Raw genomic sequence first — 17,593 nt, 5'->3', positions numbered from 1 at the left:
GTGGGGTGATATAAAATAAACTGTACACGGACATTTTAAGCTGTGAAAGCATATCGAATCTACACAGACTCCCATAACCCAAATATAGTTATAGTAATTTGAACCCCATGATTATATATCAAATATTTTTGATTTTTATTCTAATATCGCGAATAAGTTATCATAAACTTCTCTCTTTTCATACTTATAAACAATATTGTAATAGATGGAGCAATTTTCAAAAATCTTTTGACATAATTTATAACATATAAATCTCAAAGATGTTACCATATATGACCGCTTCTTTATTAGCTTCGTTGGCTTGAAAATCAATTTGAAAATTCTACAAAGACAAATATAACAATTCAGTTTATTATTGAACATAGTTATGCAAGTAGATATTAAGCAAATATATAATAAAAACAAGCTAAATGAAACTTTAAAATCTGCATATATAAACACATTTCCACATATATACTGACTCATCATGATATCTCTGGAGCCATAGATTTTAGAGACTTAAAATTTAGTAGGAATATTCTTTTTGCAGAGTAGATATCAGCTAAGAAGCAGATTTTTCAAAATAATTCGCAAGGGTTTAGGAAGCATTTCTTAAGTTCATGAAGCGGGTCAAAGTCAACCATTTTGTATTATACAATTCTTGCAACGGGGAATATTATAAATTTATAAACGCCTGATTATTCTAAACTCTCGGAACTTCTAATTAAGAGCAAATGAAGAAAGAAGAGATACTACGTTAAAAAATAACTGCGTCAAAGTAACCGACATGACTCAGTGGATTGGTTATTTAGCAGTGGGCAGATTGACATAGAGTTCAGAACAGATGCCCTCTCTAGCCTTAAAGTTCTGAAGTAGAAAATCAGGAATAAAGAGATCTATAGGAAACGAAAGTAATCGAAATACAAATTGAATTCGCGGCGGGCATATCATAGGGCAGGGGGTGACCAAGCTCCTTGATAGTTTGCGCCATTGTACGAAATTTGAAATTCATCGCGAACCGCAATAATACACGTAAACGAATATTTTACAAAAATTATATTTATTGAAATTATATGACAAAAATACAAAACATGTGTATTGAAGTTAGATATATGCACACGTATATGACAGCACTCCTAATAATACTTGAGATGCCGGTTAGTTAATTATGATCCATGTTGTAATAACTCACACCAGTAATTTGTTTCGATTTCCCAGAAGCTGACATAGGTTATATGGATTTAAATATTGAAATAATTCAACAATCAATCGGAGCCAAAAATAATCGTTCAAAGAGACGCATGTGGCTTGCGAGCCGCAGTTTGGACACCCCTGCCATATGGTGTACAGAACAGATGGTTGCTAGGGCTTCATGCTTCTATTGTAGAGACCACAGACTGACAGGCTTTGGACATCCATACACAGATATAGAAACTAGAGCGGAGGCCTAGGAGGCCTATGCCCAATAAACTGCCCACCACTGGAATGGTGATGAAAGAAATATCAAGTTTATATCATTTGGTGTAGTTAAAATCATAGTTTTGGTTCAATATGTTTACATATCTCATTTTGAAAGTACGAGTTAAATTTTGCTTCCATAACCAAGTTCAATTATTACTAATTATATGATAATATTATTGTGTATTTGAAATTGCTCCACCTATACATGTGTGAATTACTTCTAAAAATTGCTTGTAAAATCCCGGAGAAATTTTTGAGCATTAAAACTAAATAAACGTTCGGAAAAACTAAAAGGAACTCATTGTTTTGTAAAATTCTTACGGAACGTGAGCAGTTTACCAAAATTGAACCTAATCGCTGTCAACACAAAGCTCAAATTTATACTCACGTCCCATAGACAGTTTTTTTCTGTTATATTTATATGCTAAACCTATGGGGTAACCAGAGTAAAGGCTATATCTTAAACTTACCACGAGCTTCTATAGATTATATAGTGATATATGCTTATACGAATATATATTCTTGCATTTATAAGGTTATATGGTATGTGTCAAAATACATTGTATAATTTTTTTGTCATACACTATTCGAGATTTAACGTTTTTTTTATACAGTAATCCCTCCTATAACACGCCGCGTTATAAGAAAATAGTATTTGATTTAAACCGGTGTTTCATTATGAAGGAACAAATCAAAATTAATCAAATCACTATAAATTTCAGTGATATTCCTCGAATAATATGGTTACTTATACAAGGAAGTTGAAAAGCGTTATAAAAGTAACGTGTTATAGGAGGGGAACATATGCTTTCGCTGTTTATACTCCATTTAATATATTTCAAAGACTAAATGTATGATGAAAATTTATTTTAACTAAGTTTAGATAGACTATACTAATTTTTATCTATGGTAGAATTGTCTATGAGTTTGTTTCAAATTTAACTACGCCCGTGACGAATTGAGACGAAGATACCCCCGCCATTGCAACCGATTAGTGATCTCCTTTGGTCCGAGTTGTGTCCGCGCCCGATACTCCGTTAGAACTCATTAACCCAACATTAATTTGAATAAAATAAATTTGCTCTCTACATAAAATGTACGCAATTTGAATACTGTTAACACTTTATGTACAACGATTTTACAAGATTTTGAGGTAATATAACTCATCTTACATCTACCGTAACGCGGAGTCTAAACATACTCAACGTGTTGTCACTAAACTAAGTTCTCCGTCAACCGTATCTTTGTAAATATGTCAAATTATGTTTCACTTTAATGTCAAAACACAAATGTTTCTATAATTATATCGCACCAAACTGGAGAGGGAAGAGGCTCACCGAGACTTCCCACCGTGAATAAGGACTCCACCATCGCCATCTGACACTAATTGCACTCGACTCTATCGGTACAGTCAGCCTCAAAAATAGTTTACAATCATTCTCGATGATTAAGTCACATGTCTTACGCTAAGCGGATAATAAAATAAGCTTCATTGTACTTATAAATTGCGAAATTTAAGAGAAAAAAAAATACTATGTCGCACGTATAGAGAGGTGCGCCTATGTTCAAGCGTACGTGTGAGTGGATCGCTATTATATATTTATATATTTTTCAAGCTGACTATACGCAAACGCTGCATATGCAGAAAAGAAAAGAAAATCGTCCACACGAGCGTATGAAATCCCGTGGCGAGTTTTAAATAGAAAAAAAAATATAAAATGCGCTAATGCATTGCTTACAACTTAAATGTACCACTCGAAACAACACTTTATTCTTAGCACTGTAGAGTTCAATATTCCGTGATCACCGCCTACTGTTTATTGCTATATGCTGCTTGCTGCGGGGCCCGCCGGCGAGGGCGTGGCCGGGCGGCGAAGGGCGTGGCCGTCGTAGGCGGAGTCACGCGACGCGCGGCGGCGGGCGTCCTACTATTGACGTGGCAGCTGCGCCGGCGGGACGTCAATACGCGCGTCGATCCTCCATGTCAGACATCTGCAAGTGATTGTACACACATTATAAAATAAAGAATAGAATAAATTAGTTTAAATACACAAACTTATATATATAAGTGACCTAAAGTACTACATGACTCCAATTACATTATCGCTTTTGAAGATATAAGAAAGGAAAGAAGGTGTTATTCTTCCCGTGACTAGTCTTTTAAGCATAGACACAAGAAACAAGATAGAAGATAAAGATAATAAGTAGAAGTTGGATGCAGGCCTTTCCCTCAGTCCTGTCGAATTCTACAGTAATTCCAGGTACAGTACTGCACTCGCCTAGTGGAATCGGCGTTCTTGCGATCCTGGTCGTAGATAATCGTCACGGCACCAGGCGACGCTCCAACCCTTTACTCCAGGTTCACTAGAATAGAGCTAAGATACCTATATGCCTTTCGTCTAAAAAGGCATCGCATACACGAACGTTGAGAGCGACTGAGAACGGCAGCAAGACGAAGTGGTCTCGTGTTACTGGAGTACAACGAGGATGCCGGAAGCACAGCTTCCACTCGGGATGTGTCTTGGCATAGTAATGAGGGGCAGCTGCAAGTTCTGGAGCAGATCCGGTGCGGCAGATCCCTCTAAAGGTACTGAAGACGACCACCTTGTTCTTCTCCCAAAGGGTAGAGTAAGGGGTATAATAATAATGATGTTATAAATATTCTCTCTCTGTATCTATGTGTCTGACTGTATCTATGTGTCTGACTGTACCTATGCGAAACAACTTCAGTGAACTGACTGTACAGCGCAAGTTATACCCATAGCCAAGTGAAAATAATCTTGAAGTGTGTAGCGACACTCGCCCCCTACCAGACTCATATTTCTATACATATCACTTTTAATATGACATCACGATACGCGTGCACCAGTTCGTTACGAGTGTACCTACCAAACCTTAGTATAAATTGTGCAGTATCTCGGCCATCATGCAAGACGAAGGGGAGAGAGAATGCTTCCTCAGCTACTGCAGGAAGGTGGCGACAAATGCAATAGGTAAAAATAAAACAAACACTAAAATATAGAAATAAAAGAAATATAGTAGTACCACATATAGTGCAAGAACAGAATAATATAAGATGATAATTAAAAAGAAAATACGTGTTAAATATTTGAACAAAAAATGTAATGCTGCAAAATAAAATAGTAAGGAAACCTAGAATGTAGTGGTTGAGGATGGATGTATGGCTAATGGAATAAAAGAGAAAGACTGGGGAAATTGTAAAATGAAAGAAACAGTACGACAGATAATATGATACATGAAAGAGAAGAATGATAATAATAAAAAATATGAATAAATTACTAGAAATAAAAAGTCCCTGTCCCACACGAGATAGGGGAACGAGAGGTCCCCAACAGCGAGGACCATAAAAAAAAGTATAAATTGAGTAGTGGAAGACAATAACTGAGTTAAGTGTCGTGATGGTACGTACGTGATGGTGCTTGGCGCGCTTGTGGGGCGGGTCGTCGGGAGCCTCCTCGATCACCAGCTCGCCTCCCAGAGCCGCGCAGCCCTCCTCCCCGCCACCGTAACTGCCGCTGAAAACAAACACATACATAGATGATTCACAAAATTAATGTACCATACTTTTGAAGTCCCACTGATGGGTTATAAAACATAATTATATAAGACAATGTAATATACAATAATGGGAATAGCTTGTTAAGTATCCTGCTCTATATTTTCCTTCCAATATGTTCCACTTCATTCTTTTTCATCTACGGAATACAATTCACTCCCCACCAAACTAAAGTGTAGGGATGCCCTTTGATTTTAGTTGAAGGGTATCGCTGTAGTTTTTTCTAAAATTTTGTCCTGACGTTTTTCTTACTATACAAGTGATCCCTGAATGAAATGTGATGGATAATATAGGAATGAATGAAATACATGTGAAAAATTCTGTCTACCTTCGGTAGGGAAGTACAGTAAAGACAGTGAAAACTAAAATAAATGAAGAAACGCCATCTATTGGGTAATTAAGGCACTATATACCTAGTTGAGCAATGGTAGCCAAGCGACAGAGCGTTGCAATCCTAGAGTATCCTAGATAAAATCGTATATAATTTACACTTTGTGCTAATTATATAGGAGTTAATATAGGATTATATACATTATATGGGATTTTGTGTTAATTTTATAGTAATGTCACTGCTCACAAACAAGTTTCCAAAGTATGCACAGCAGCGTTCGTTGTTTCAGCTCATAGATGCCCGCTGCTAGACTTAGGCCTCCAAAGATATCGATCTATCGGGGGATATAGTATTATAGGTAATATGATCACCAAGCTTGGGAATATGGTTCGCAGAGGGTGCAGCAGTGGCAATCCTATATAATTATTGCATTAAGTGTGAATTACTTAACATTGTATGCCGGGAATCGACCTTACAACCTTCGATTTCAAGTCTAAGCTCTCTACCATTATTCTACCACTGCTCATAGATTAGTGGTTCCAATTGTTTGTACTCTTCTTCTCTTAAATGGATATATGGATAGTGTATTGGTACACGTGCACTTTGTGTCCGTACTCACGAGTAGTAAGGCGAATGGTGCAGCAGCACGGCGGGTGGTGCGTCCTCTTCTTGCAACGACACCAGCCCTCCCGCTCCCGTGCCTACCACATACTTCTCTGAAACAACATATCACCTTAATATCGGTTTACCGTACACTGTAGCCTTGTGGTCAGCTCGAAATTTCTTCAAGATGAAGTTGCAGTGGGCAGATGACTTAACAGAACAGAAGCTTACTAAGACCTTAAGGTTGTGTAGTGAAGAACACAAACCGGCAAGTACAGTCCAGGAAGTCATTGAACGTCACCGGATGCAGTCTGCTTCCAACTAGACCTATTGAAAAGCTCTAGGGGAGACCTATCTCCAATAGTGAAATTCCTTAGTTTTAATTATGCGACATTATTTATTACTAAACACTGTTCACCTCTAACAAAATAATAACGCTCGTTTATTCTTCTTCATGTAATGGTATATGACTATAGACCAGAGGAAGCTAAGCTCTTTGATAGTCTGAGCCATTTTTCAAATTGTAATTTATCGCGAGCCGCAATTGAAAGAGTATAGTATAGTAAAGTATTATTACACATATAAAAAAGTACAAAATATGTATATAAAAATTAAATTTTAAAAAATCAATCTTTTTTAACACAGTTTGTTGATAATTCTTATAAATATGTGAATAATTAGTGACGATATTTACATATTTTTTACACACGCACATTAATATAAGCGAACTAGATGCCTTGTAGAATACTGTGTATATATAGTCCATCACTTTCACTTACAAAAGTACCGTTGTGATATATGTATATATGTATGTATGTATGTATGTATGTATATATGTATATATATATATATATACATATATACATATATATATACATATATACATATATATATACATATATATATATACATATATACATATATATATATATATATATATCTGTTTGTGTATAATGACGCCGGCCGAAACTACAGACTTCCGGTCGGCCATATATAAGTACGGTACCCGGCAATAAATATTGCACATCGACCTTCGTCCGTTCATTATCTCTGTCGCACGAAGTACGACTGACAAAACGTCACATAGGTAGAGTGGGACAGAGATAGTGCTCTACGAAGCCGAAATTAGCCGATTGTCTCTTTCCAATAAGGTCCATGTGCAATTTTTATCGCCGGATACTGTATGTATATATTATTGTATATGTATATACTCTACGACATATTCTATATTTAAAGTAGTCTTACGCTTAACTTAAAATTAATATTAATAAAATAAATTAAAAAAGTTTATATTACCCTCTCTCTCGCCCCCCGCTCCGTTAGTCACGACGGTCATAACCAGTCCACTCCCACTCGCGTTGTACGACAGCCCATGACCTGAAAAAATACCTCTACATAAGAAAACGTGTCATCTATACCCAAAAAAAATTGAATTGTCTATTTGGTATATCAAAACAGCCCACTTTTTACCACATGAATCCAGTTCACGGACCCTTCCGTTCCTTGAACTCAGTACCGATGAAGCTGTAAAAGCCATAGGGCTAACAGCACTAACATCATCAGAGAAAATATGGACATATAATGTATATGTAAACATATATGTAAACCAAAATATATTTTTTTGTAATATTTATCAGTTTGAAAATGCTGCACCGATTTTGACATATCTATACTGGCAGGTTACTGATGTAGTAAGGATATTTAAGAAATATTCTTGAATTTCTTTTTTTTATATTCAAAGCAGACGAAGTCACCGACAGCCAGTGTGAACATAAGTCAATCAAAAAAAAAACATTTTTGATACATTCCTTGCTCGACATTGTTTTATTTTTTCAAGATTTTGGATTCCGGATTTTACAGATTTTTCTGAAGATCAATGTAAGATATGAATGTCTTGTCTGTTTAGCTTTGAATAAAGAAAAAACCGGAACAAGTCTATCATTGTACATGTTTTAAGTATCCTATATTAGGTATTGCACACATTTTCACGGCTAACAAACCTTCTTTCCTTCCTTCACCATGTAATGAGAATTCATCACAACTTTTTGTTTATTCTCCTACAATTGGAATCCAGTGTAGTATGAATTGAATTGATTTTAAAAATATTTCCTATGTATATTTTTTTAATGGTCTCGTTCTTGGGGCATCTCCTTCAACCCCTATCATGGGTAGATATGGCCTTGTTTTTATTTACAATCCATTTACCTGCGAGATTGAATCCGTAATGAGAAGATCCGTAGAAAAACCATGATCATCGAAGAATTGCTTTTCTAAAGTGGCAGTGGGCGCTTTGCTCATGCAACCGATGATCGTTGGGGCCAAAAGGATCTCATTTGAGTGGCAACCACTAGCAGGTAGACGCGATGAGGGTAGGCCCTCCACTAGTTGAACCGACGACATAACCAAGATTGCGGGAAGTTACTTAATAAGGGCAGGGCAAGACTTGTCATACTGGCGATCTTTGGGGGAGGCCTTTCGGCTGAAATATTGATGATGATGATGACCATTACCCGGGGAGCCTGGTGCGCTCTGACTGACGCCGCTGCGCTGTGGGAACAGGTATTGCGCGGACTGCACGTTGCCGTTGTTGTTACTGCTGTTAAGTCGCTGTTGACTCGACTGCTGAAACATAGCGGCATCAAATTCATTATAGATTACTTCTCTCATTGAAGTATGTACTTACATACATATACATATATATACAATCTTTAAATGATTACCCAGTTGATTCATAAGATATGAATGTCACACACCTGTTGGTCAGATTCCTCCCCGGTGAAGAGATCGGGGGTCGGCTCCCGGGACAGCTCCTCAGGCGTCACCAGACCAGACACGCCCACTTGCGACGGCGAAGTTGGAGCGCTCCTACAAATGATACAACACAGTAGTTAAGTACATGATCTTTACATTGTCGACTACTTTATTATATTAGTGTGATATAATCAGGAATTAGGAAATTCATAGATGAAGAGAATTAACTGGCATAGCCCAAAGAATAGGCAAGTTGAGGTAGCAATAGACAGGCCATGTAGCACACAGATCTAGGGCTTTAAGTTTCAGGAGGCATCCTCCCACAAGATGGACAGACGAACTTATTAATATTGTCAGGAGATGCTGGTTGCAAGCTTCAAGTAGCCCTACCAGAAATTTATGGGTTAAGCATATGTCCAGCGGTAAACAACCTACATGTATAGTTCAAAATAGAAATGAATCGTTCTTTGAAAATAAAAATGAATAGTTAAAATAGTTAAGAACTAATCTATTATATTTTAAGCTTATCTACTATATTTTAAATACAAATGAATAGTTCTTTGCATATTAATGTCTTGGAAATATGACTGGAAAAGAATGCTGCGAATATAAAAAAACTTAATAACAACAATTGTCTCCATTCTCCAGGAGCTCAAGAAGAAGTAACTCCTCCCTGCAAAGGTTTATGCTTAGATTTTAAAACTTTCGATCGCGTTTTGCAAAAGAGAGACAATACTATGAGACTCATTCAGGTGAATGGTTAAATATCTAAAGATTTTACTACTTTGTGATAAATGTTGAAGGCTCTCCAGGACCCTCAGACTCTGTACCTGTGTGTGTCTTGGAGTCTCGGAGAGAGAGATTAATAATCCTTTCAATAATTGTTAACTTTTCAAATTGTGAATACTTTGGTCTAGTGTAAATAAAAGATAACACTATATATATTTATAGTATCTCTTTTTTGTAGTCAATTTCGATGTTTTAGTCCAAAGATGTATGGGGATATATACCAATAATAGCCACGCTTGGGTGGAGACTTGGAGATCGCAGTATGGTATTATATTACACAGAGGACACTACTGCAAATCCTCTGGAAATTTGTAAAGTGTGACCTATGATCCCAAGTGTGATTCCTCTATCGCTGAGCTACCAGTGTTCGAGGGTGAATTTCTATGATCCAATTTGATTGGAAGACAGTGCATTATTCTTATAATCAGGACTGTTTTGCCCAAGGCATACAGAAAAAAACACACCATAATAGCATATAAAAGGATTATTTCGTTAGAGTGATTATCATATAGGCTTTGATACCATTCTGTTTTCATATGTGTATATAGCAAGAGGAATAATTAGGGAAACCATGCATAATGACGTCAGACTACTTCTTGAAGAAGATAAAGATGAAAAAGAAGATGATGTTGAAGGGGGCACTGCGGGTTGAGGAAGTAAAGGGCTTTGTGGATATGATACATATTAGTGTTTGTGTCTATACTTATGTGTGTCCACAGACCTCGAGGAAAGTCCAAACGGCGCGCGGAATTGCACGCCGCGTGGACGACGGGGCCGGAAGGCCAGCTCTATGAGCTTGCCCTCGCTCTGGGGATCAATACGCCAGAAGCTGCCTTTCCCAGGTTCCTCCTGGCTGCGTGGAACTTTGATGAAGTATCTGTAATAAGAAAATGAATTTTTTGTGATTGTTATGAAATTTCTGACTTGTATAATTTTTTTTTCATTCAAAATATGTAGAAACTCATTTTGTTTGCTATTTGCTCTTTGCGGCATTGCTATATATGCTATTAGTTTTCTATACAAATAAATAATCTTATTATAACATTCTGTAGTCGATTGATTATAGGTTTAAAAGTTTTAAAGCAGTGAATGTACAACTAATTTGCGTACAAAATTTCAAAAAGCTTTAACATACATCTATTTCATTCATGTTATATTATCTAATCAACTTGTATAAAGTTATCACTCTGAAAAATGTTCAATTAATTTATTTCTTCAATTCGTATGCAAAAAGACAAAGTACAAAATGATTAATATTAATATATTTTTATCCTTATTTAGAAACAAATTATCTTACTATATATTATTAGGTCATTTATTATTTTTGAAACTATTGATTTTTGATTTTTGGAAAATGAAATAAATTAATCTAATATATAAAATTCTCGTGTCACCGTGTTCGAACTTGAACTCCTCTGAAACGGCTTGACTGATTTTTACCAAATTTAATATGCGTATTCAGGTCTGAGAATCGGCTACTATCTATTTTCTATACCCCTAAGTGATAAAGGTTGTTCACACTTAAAATTTTTTTTTTATTTTTTTAACGAAATTTTTTTTTATGATACAACATACAAGAATACATACAACCATAAATTTTCACCCCTCTACGATCAACCCTTATTTTTTATTTGTAAATTAAAATATCACTTTTTTTTTGCAAAACAACGTTTGCGGGATCAGCTAGTATGATATAAATATCTTGTTCTAATCAGTTCAATTTGTAATCTATGGGAGACGCCTATATTAAGCAGTGGAAGTCCTGCTGATGATGAAATCGGACAGTGATAAAGTGAGACATAGTGTGACGTCAGAGCTCACCTGTTAAGTGACAGGTTGTGACGGATGGAGTTCTGCCAGCCCTTGTCGGCAGTGCGGTAGTAAGGGTAGTGCTTGGTGATGTAACTATAGATTCCACTCAGGGTGAGTTGCTTGTCGGGCGCGGAGGCCACGGCCTGCACTATCAGCTGCGCGTAGCTGTACGGAGGCTTGGCGTCGTCGCGACCCTCACGGCCCTCTCGGGGCTCTCGATGCTCGCGGGCGTCACGCGCGTCCCGCGACCCGTATCCGGACTCGGGTGTACTCGATGAAGCCTGAAACGTGGTCAAGTTCCTTATTTAGAATATAGTTTAAATAGCTATGGTTGATATATGCGTTTCGCTGCGAGATAAAATCAAAAATAAGGAGATCGTAGCTAGAAGAATTGATTGTCCGAAGTGAGTGTAGGCGGGGCGCATCCTACGTGCAACCGATGGCCGATAGACGACATAGTTATAAGTCGCGGGAAGTCACTGGAATGATGGATGAAAATAAAAAAAAAACTAAGTACGAAAAAGACCAATATTTAGCCACTTCGCATTGTTTGCCACCTACGCATTTATCGACGGGCTGGCGGGCAGTGTACTTTGTTGCACGACTACCACTGCATGTGCGGAAGTGGCTAAATATTGGTCCTTTTCTTATTTAGGATGGACACCCCCCGCAAGGTAACGCTTGATTCGATTAAATATAAAAGAAACTAGTATAGGTGTAACAAATTGTGACCAACTGTGGTATCAAAGAATGTGGCGAAAAAAGATAGGGAAGATGTAAGAAATGTTGATGAAAGAAAGAATGTTAGAATTTGTAGTAGAATGAAGTGATGAAAAATTATTTGTAAAATACTTTCCCGACAATAAGAAAGGGGGCGACAAGAGTTCCCACAAAGGGGGGGGGGGGGGGGGGGGGGCATGAAATAAATTAAGTAAATCAACTCACAGCGGTGCCATTGGAAGTGGGGCGGTGCTCGGAGAGTGCGGCGTAGTGCGCCACCAGACCCAGGTCGGCGTGGCGTCGCCCCGAAGATCCGGCGCCCCGCGGCGACGTTGGACAACTGTTCGCCGCGCTTATTGTGCCTGTAAAGTCGCGTATAATAATAATAAGTCCTCATTTTCAAGATTTTTATATAAATGTTATCAACATATATAGTTTTTTTCATTATTATTACAATCTATATTCCAGAGACATGAACTTCCGTGCATTTGTTCTTATAATTACGTTTAAAATTATAGAAAAAAAATTTTTTTCTCACATTTCTGTATGTTAAAGTGTTAATAAAGTATCTTAAACTATTTACTAACTAAAACAAACTAAAACCAAATTTATTTTTTTGTCTTGTCTGTTTTTAATGTCGCCCTAACAATGTCCAAGATTTTTAACCCTTTGGGGCACGCTGGTATTAAAAATGTCCCACCTTTTTGATGCTTAATAACGCATGGTGGGACATTTCTAGACCCACCTGGAAATATTGGAATAGTGGCGCGCTCATACATTTTTTTCTGAACTTTATTATTTAAAATAATTGGCAACACCGTTAGCAATTGTGAAAAACATACTTGATTGCGCTGGCAAGGTTTATCATCATATGACAGGTTCAAGTGTTGAAACCGACCAAATTTTTAGTAGCTAATAACAGAAATATTTTCTTTCATATATCATTGTATATCCTTATTAACAATAACAAACCAATTTTGTTAAAATTTGAACGAAATAAAATGTCTGTGCAACATGGGTATTTTTATTTTCTAAAATTCCGTGCCTCAAAGGGTTAAATTGGTTTTCGTCCAAATACTTCCACATCACTACGCGTTTACTTTTCAATACAATTATCAACACCTTATAATAGTACAAGTTACAATGATATCTTTATTAAAAGTGTTAAAGCATTAATAACAGGTTGTCAAATATCTCCCTTCCGCTTTTTTGCTCTTTATTCAATGCTTTATAAAAAGTGTTACAGTGATCGGATTTAGTTCAAATATGCGCCGTTTTGTTCGATAATCTGTTTCCATCTAGACGGCAATTTCATAATACCTCCCTCGTAGAAGCCCCCCTCCTTATTTGCGAAGAACTCGGACAGCCACTTTTCACAAACCTCTTTTGAGTTCAACTTTACACCACCAAGGGCGTTCGCCATGGACAGGAACAGGTGGTAATCACTTGGCGCTATGTCCGGGCTATATGGTGGATGTGATAAAACCTCCCATCTGAGCTCCCGTAGCTTCTGACGAGTCATCAACGAAGTGTGTGGTCTGGCGTTGTCCTGGTGGAACACTACACCCTTCCTGTTGGCCAATTCTGGACGCTTCTGGTCGATCGCCTGCTTCAAGCGGTCCAGTTGTTCGCAGTAGATGGTAGAATTAAGCGTCTGGCCATATGGGAGCAGCTCATAGTGGATGATTCCCTTCCAATCCCACCAAACACACAGCTAAACCTTCCTGGCCGTCAATCCCGGCTTGGCCACTGTTTGGGACGATTCACCGGCCTTCGACCACGACCGTTTTCGCTTGATATTGTCGTAAGTGATCCATTTTTCGTCGCCAGTCACCATCCGCTTCAAGAATGGGTCGAGTTCGTTCCGTTTCAGCAGCATATCGCAGGCGTTGATTCGGTCCAGAAGGTTTTTTTTGCGTCAAATCATGCGGCACCCAAACATCAAGCTTTTTTTTGTATCCAGCCTTCTGCAGATGCTTTAAAATGGTTTGGTGACTAACTCCCATCTCCTGGGCGATGTCACGAGATGCCACATGCCGGTCTAACTCGATGTAGTCCATGATTTGATCGGTATTTGTCGTCACAGGTCTTCCGCCGGCTGGCTTATCCATGGTGTCGTTTTCGCCGGCTCTGAATCGTCGAAACCATTCTTCCGCGGTTCGAAGTGATAGAGTACCATCCCCCAAAACACCATTAATCTCACGGAACGTTTCTCTAGCGGATTTGCCTTTAACGAAGGAAAACTTTAAAATAGCGCGAATTTCGGCGTTAGTGAACTTCATGTTTACACGTCTATAACTGTTGAACGCAATATCCAAACTAATCATGCATAGCGTCGTTTTGTAGGTTATGTCAAGACCTTTCAAATTATGTATAGTATTGCCAGATACGAGCTCTGTAGCGCTTTGTACATAGCCGCGAAATTCAAAAGACAAAAAGGCGGAAGGGAGATATTTGACAACCTATTATAATGAATGTATAGGTCATTTGTTATCAGCTGATGTATGGTACACCCTATCAAAAATTAATAGTTTCAGAAATAAAAACTAACATAATGATATAGTAAGAAAAAGCATTTTAAAAATTATAATTTAGTTATTGTTATCTATCTTTGCAGACTTATTTTTGACAAAGTTTATTGGCTTGTCGCAGTACCATGTACAAAGTACACGAAAAAATATAATGCACAAACATACATTCACACCTTCAAACTATTCGCACCCATAACCAAACATCCTGTATGTGAATAATAATATTTAACTTATTAAAAACTTAACAAGCGACTTAGCTACCGCATTAGCATTAAGCACATCAGCTACTCTAATCGACTGAAACGTCAGGAGATACATAAACTTGGTAACGGATGGTGAAGGGTTATTTAGGAACTGCTCTTAAACAAGAAAAAGTAAAAGGAACAAATCGGCTTGCAGATAAACACCGAAAAAAGTCGGTTTAAATCAAACATTAATTTTTCTTGAACATTCGATATAAACTGATTGATGATTACTGATAATTTCACAATACAGAGACATGTAACAAATCCCCGCGTTATAGGAGTAAACACTTGTTATACGAGGGTCATTCAATCGCGAAACTAAAGGACCGTTTTGTATGGGGATATACTGTATTCAATAATCCAATGTTGTGTCCTTTTTGTCATATCTTTTACAATCAATCTAATGCCTTGCTCGCGTGTCACGTTTTACTTGAATCAATTTAACTACACGTCCATTTGAAAACATAATTAAAATCATATTCAACTGCATTTAGGTCATACGTCATCATTATTTTAACTTCCTCAATATGAGCAGTTCGTAGCGGCATACATCCAGCGTCTCCGTGATCATACGCTAAGTAAGAAAATGACCAATATTTAGCCACTTCCGCACATGCAGCGGTAGTCGTGCAATGAAATGCACCGCCCACCAGCCCGCTGATAAATGCGTATGCGGCAAACAATGCGAATCACACAACCGCCACCGTCAAATCACTCAACACGTGTTTCACCCCTCCACGGGGCATCTTCAGGAGTTATGTTACACCGATTAGTGCCAAACACAGAGTCACTAATCGGTGCACTTTGTTGCATGTGCTATAGGCTAGGCCATCTGTTCTTTGCGATACGTGGCTTTACCCGCTGCCATTTGAACCTGGCACTTAGATCACTACTCACTATCTTCTAGTTTTCATCTGATGATCGCCATGATGACAGTTCCATCGTTGCCTACATCCAGCGACTTCTTATGATCTTAACTATATCATCGATCCACCTGGTGGGCTTACATTTTTCGGCCCCAACTGTGTCACGAGCCATATGCCCTGGCACTGCTACTTCGGACGAACAATTCTTCGAGCTACGTCAACTACTGCTCAATATAAATTATTTTAATTACCAACCGCAAGTACACTTAACAATTTCTACGTATAATCAATGAATGGTTTATAATGAATGGAATATGTAAATCAAACAAAAAACCAATCAGCGCTTATAGTACAAACGCGTCAAATCGTTGCTGCGATTAAAAAAAATTGTCATTGTCAAACTAACAATGGTTGTGTGCTGTTTAACGCTTCGTCTATTATTCATTCATTACGCCCACTGTAGGGCATAGGCCTCCACCAAGGATCGCCACCATTAGCAGGTACCAATCCGAGTTAGATATTTATTGCGACTCTAAATATATCTTAAAGAGCATGATAGTGAAACTCGTCTACCACCACTTGGTTTCGGTTGAAGTTGATGCTGTTAGTCCGGGGGCTTTTACAGCTCCATCGGAACTGAAGGTTCCATGAAGTTAAAAATCAAACAGAAGCTTTACAGACGCATTCCAGTTGTACGATGTCGTTCGCAACTAAACCGCTCTACCCGAGTAGAGCTGTGTAATGTTGATGTCGTGTATGCGGCTTAAGACGACAGCGTGGACCATAGGCAGGTCAAGGATGAATCTAGACCATGGATGCACAGACCCCGGCTCACCAGTCGAATACTGGTGGCCCGCCGACAGCAAAAATAATACTCTCGTACATTTGAAAAATATTGAAATCGATTCCAGAATAACACCCAAAAAAATTTAATTACCGATACTTCTGGCGGCCGGCCCGCCATCAGTTCATGATTTGCCCGAGTGGCCCCTAGTCTTAATAAGTCTGTGCAACCATGATCTAGACCAAAACCTCGGTTTGCTCACGCTGTTCGCGGTTAAGGAGCGGGCGGCCGCCCTCTGAGAACAGGTGTTGTGGTATGGTGAGTATTGTTTCGTTCTATTGTGAATGACGCGATGTCCTATACGGAGTATTACAGGTGAAGTGATCGCTGGTACTCGTCTAATGTTATACGTATACTATAGAGGTGATTGTATATAAGTTTAAAAGTCTTAAATTTATTTAAAAGACATTACTGATTTTTACGATTTTTTACTTTATTTTTACGACTTTTATATAATAGACGAAAGAAAAATTATTTTTCCAAATGGTATATACAAAGGTAACGTTTTAAAAAAGGAACACGATAAATTTTATTCGGAGAACCGGCGTACAAAATTTTTATTTCATAACATCGTATATTAAGAATCGAACCCGCGAATTATGATCGCAAGTGTGTGTCCACCACCGCTGGGCTATCACTGATCATTCGTACGTATACATATATTTTAAATAATTTAGGAATACTTTTCTTTAATGAACTATACATTGTAAGAAAAGGACCAATATTTAGCCACTTCCGCACATGCAGTGGTAGTCGCGCAACAAAGTGCACCGCCCGCCAGCCCGCTGATAAATGCGTATGCGGCAAACAATGAGAATCACACAACCGCCACCGCCAAATCACTCAACACGTGTTTCACCCCTCCACGGGGCATATTCAGGAGTTATGTTACACCGTTTAGTGGCAAACACAGAGGCAAACTAATGTGCGGAAGTAGCTAAATATTGGTCCTTTTCTTACTTAGGATGTACTTCCGCAAGGTAACGCCTGATTCCATTAAATGAACTATACATTCGCCGATTAAAGCTTTTCGCATCTTAAAAGAATCATCCTGTATACTCATTAGCTCTTTACCTACTTACAT

At 38.0% G+C, this 17,593-nt stretch overlaps 1 protein-coding gene across 2 annotated transcripts in view; it reads right to left on the bottom strand.

Moving 5' to 3' along the window:
- Window positions 1-402: 402 nt before the first annotated feature.
- The window catches only part of FoxK (forkhead box K), an 89,614-nt gene continuing 72,423 nt past the window's right edge, over window positions 403-17,593 (bottom strand). The window contains exons 3-11 of one of the 2 annotated variants that reach the window (XM_068775981.1): window positions 12,249-12,385; window positions 11,313-11,584; window positions 10,213-10,368; window positions 8,705-8,816; window positions 8,462-8,573; window positions 7,248-7,328; window positions 5,968-6,064; window positions 4,871-4,976; window positions 403-3,432 (exon numbers count right to left, since the gene is read on the bottom strand). In XM_068775981.1, the coding sequence (XP_068632082.1) occupies window positions 3,400-3,432; window positions 4,871-4,976; window positions 5,968-6,064; window positions 7,248-7,328; window positions 8,462-8,573; window positions 8,705-8,816; window positions 10,213-10,368; window positions 11,313-11,584; window positions 12,249-12,385 (1,106 nt within the window). In that variant the 3' untranslated portion in view covers window positions 403-3,399. The remainder of the gene's footprint in view (window positions 3,433-4,870; window positions 4,977-5,967; window positions 6,065-7,247; window positions 7,329-8,461; window positions 8,574-8,704; window positions 8,817-10,212; window positions 10,369-11,312; window positions 11,585-12,248; window positions 12,386-17,593) is intronic. The other variant, XM_068775982.1, reaches the window with a different exon arrangement.

This window comes from Battus philenor, unplaced genomic scaffold (assembly GCF_028537555.1).
Source record: "Battus philenor isolate CCGP_79_NKW_IND1 unplaced genomic scaffold, ilBatPhil1.0.hap1 SCAF_9, whole genome shotgun sequence".
Lineage (NCBI taxonomy): Eukaryota > Metazoa > Arthropoda > Insecta > Lepidoptera > Papilionidae > Battus > Battus philenor.
The sequence above is the reverse complement of the archived record's forward strand: the minus strand, read 5'-3'. Positions and strand labels throughout refer to the sequence as shown.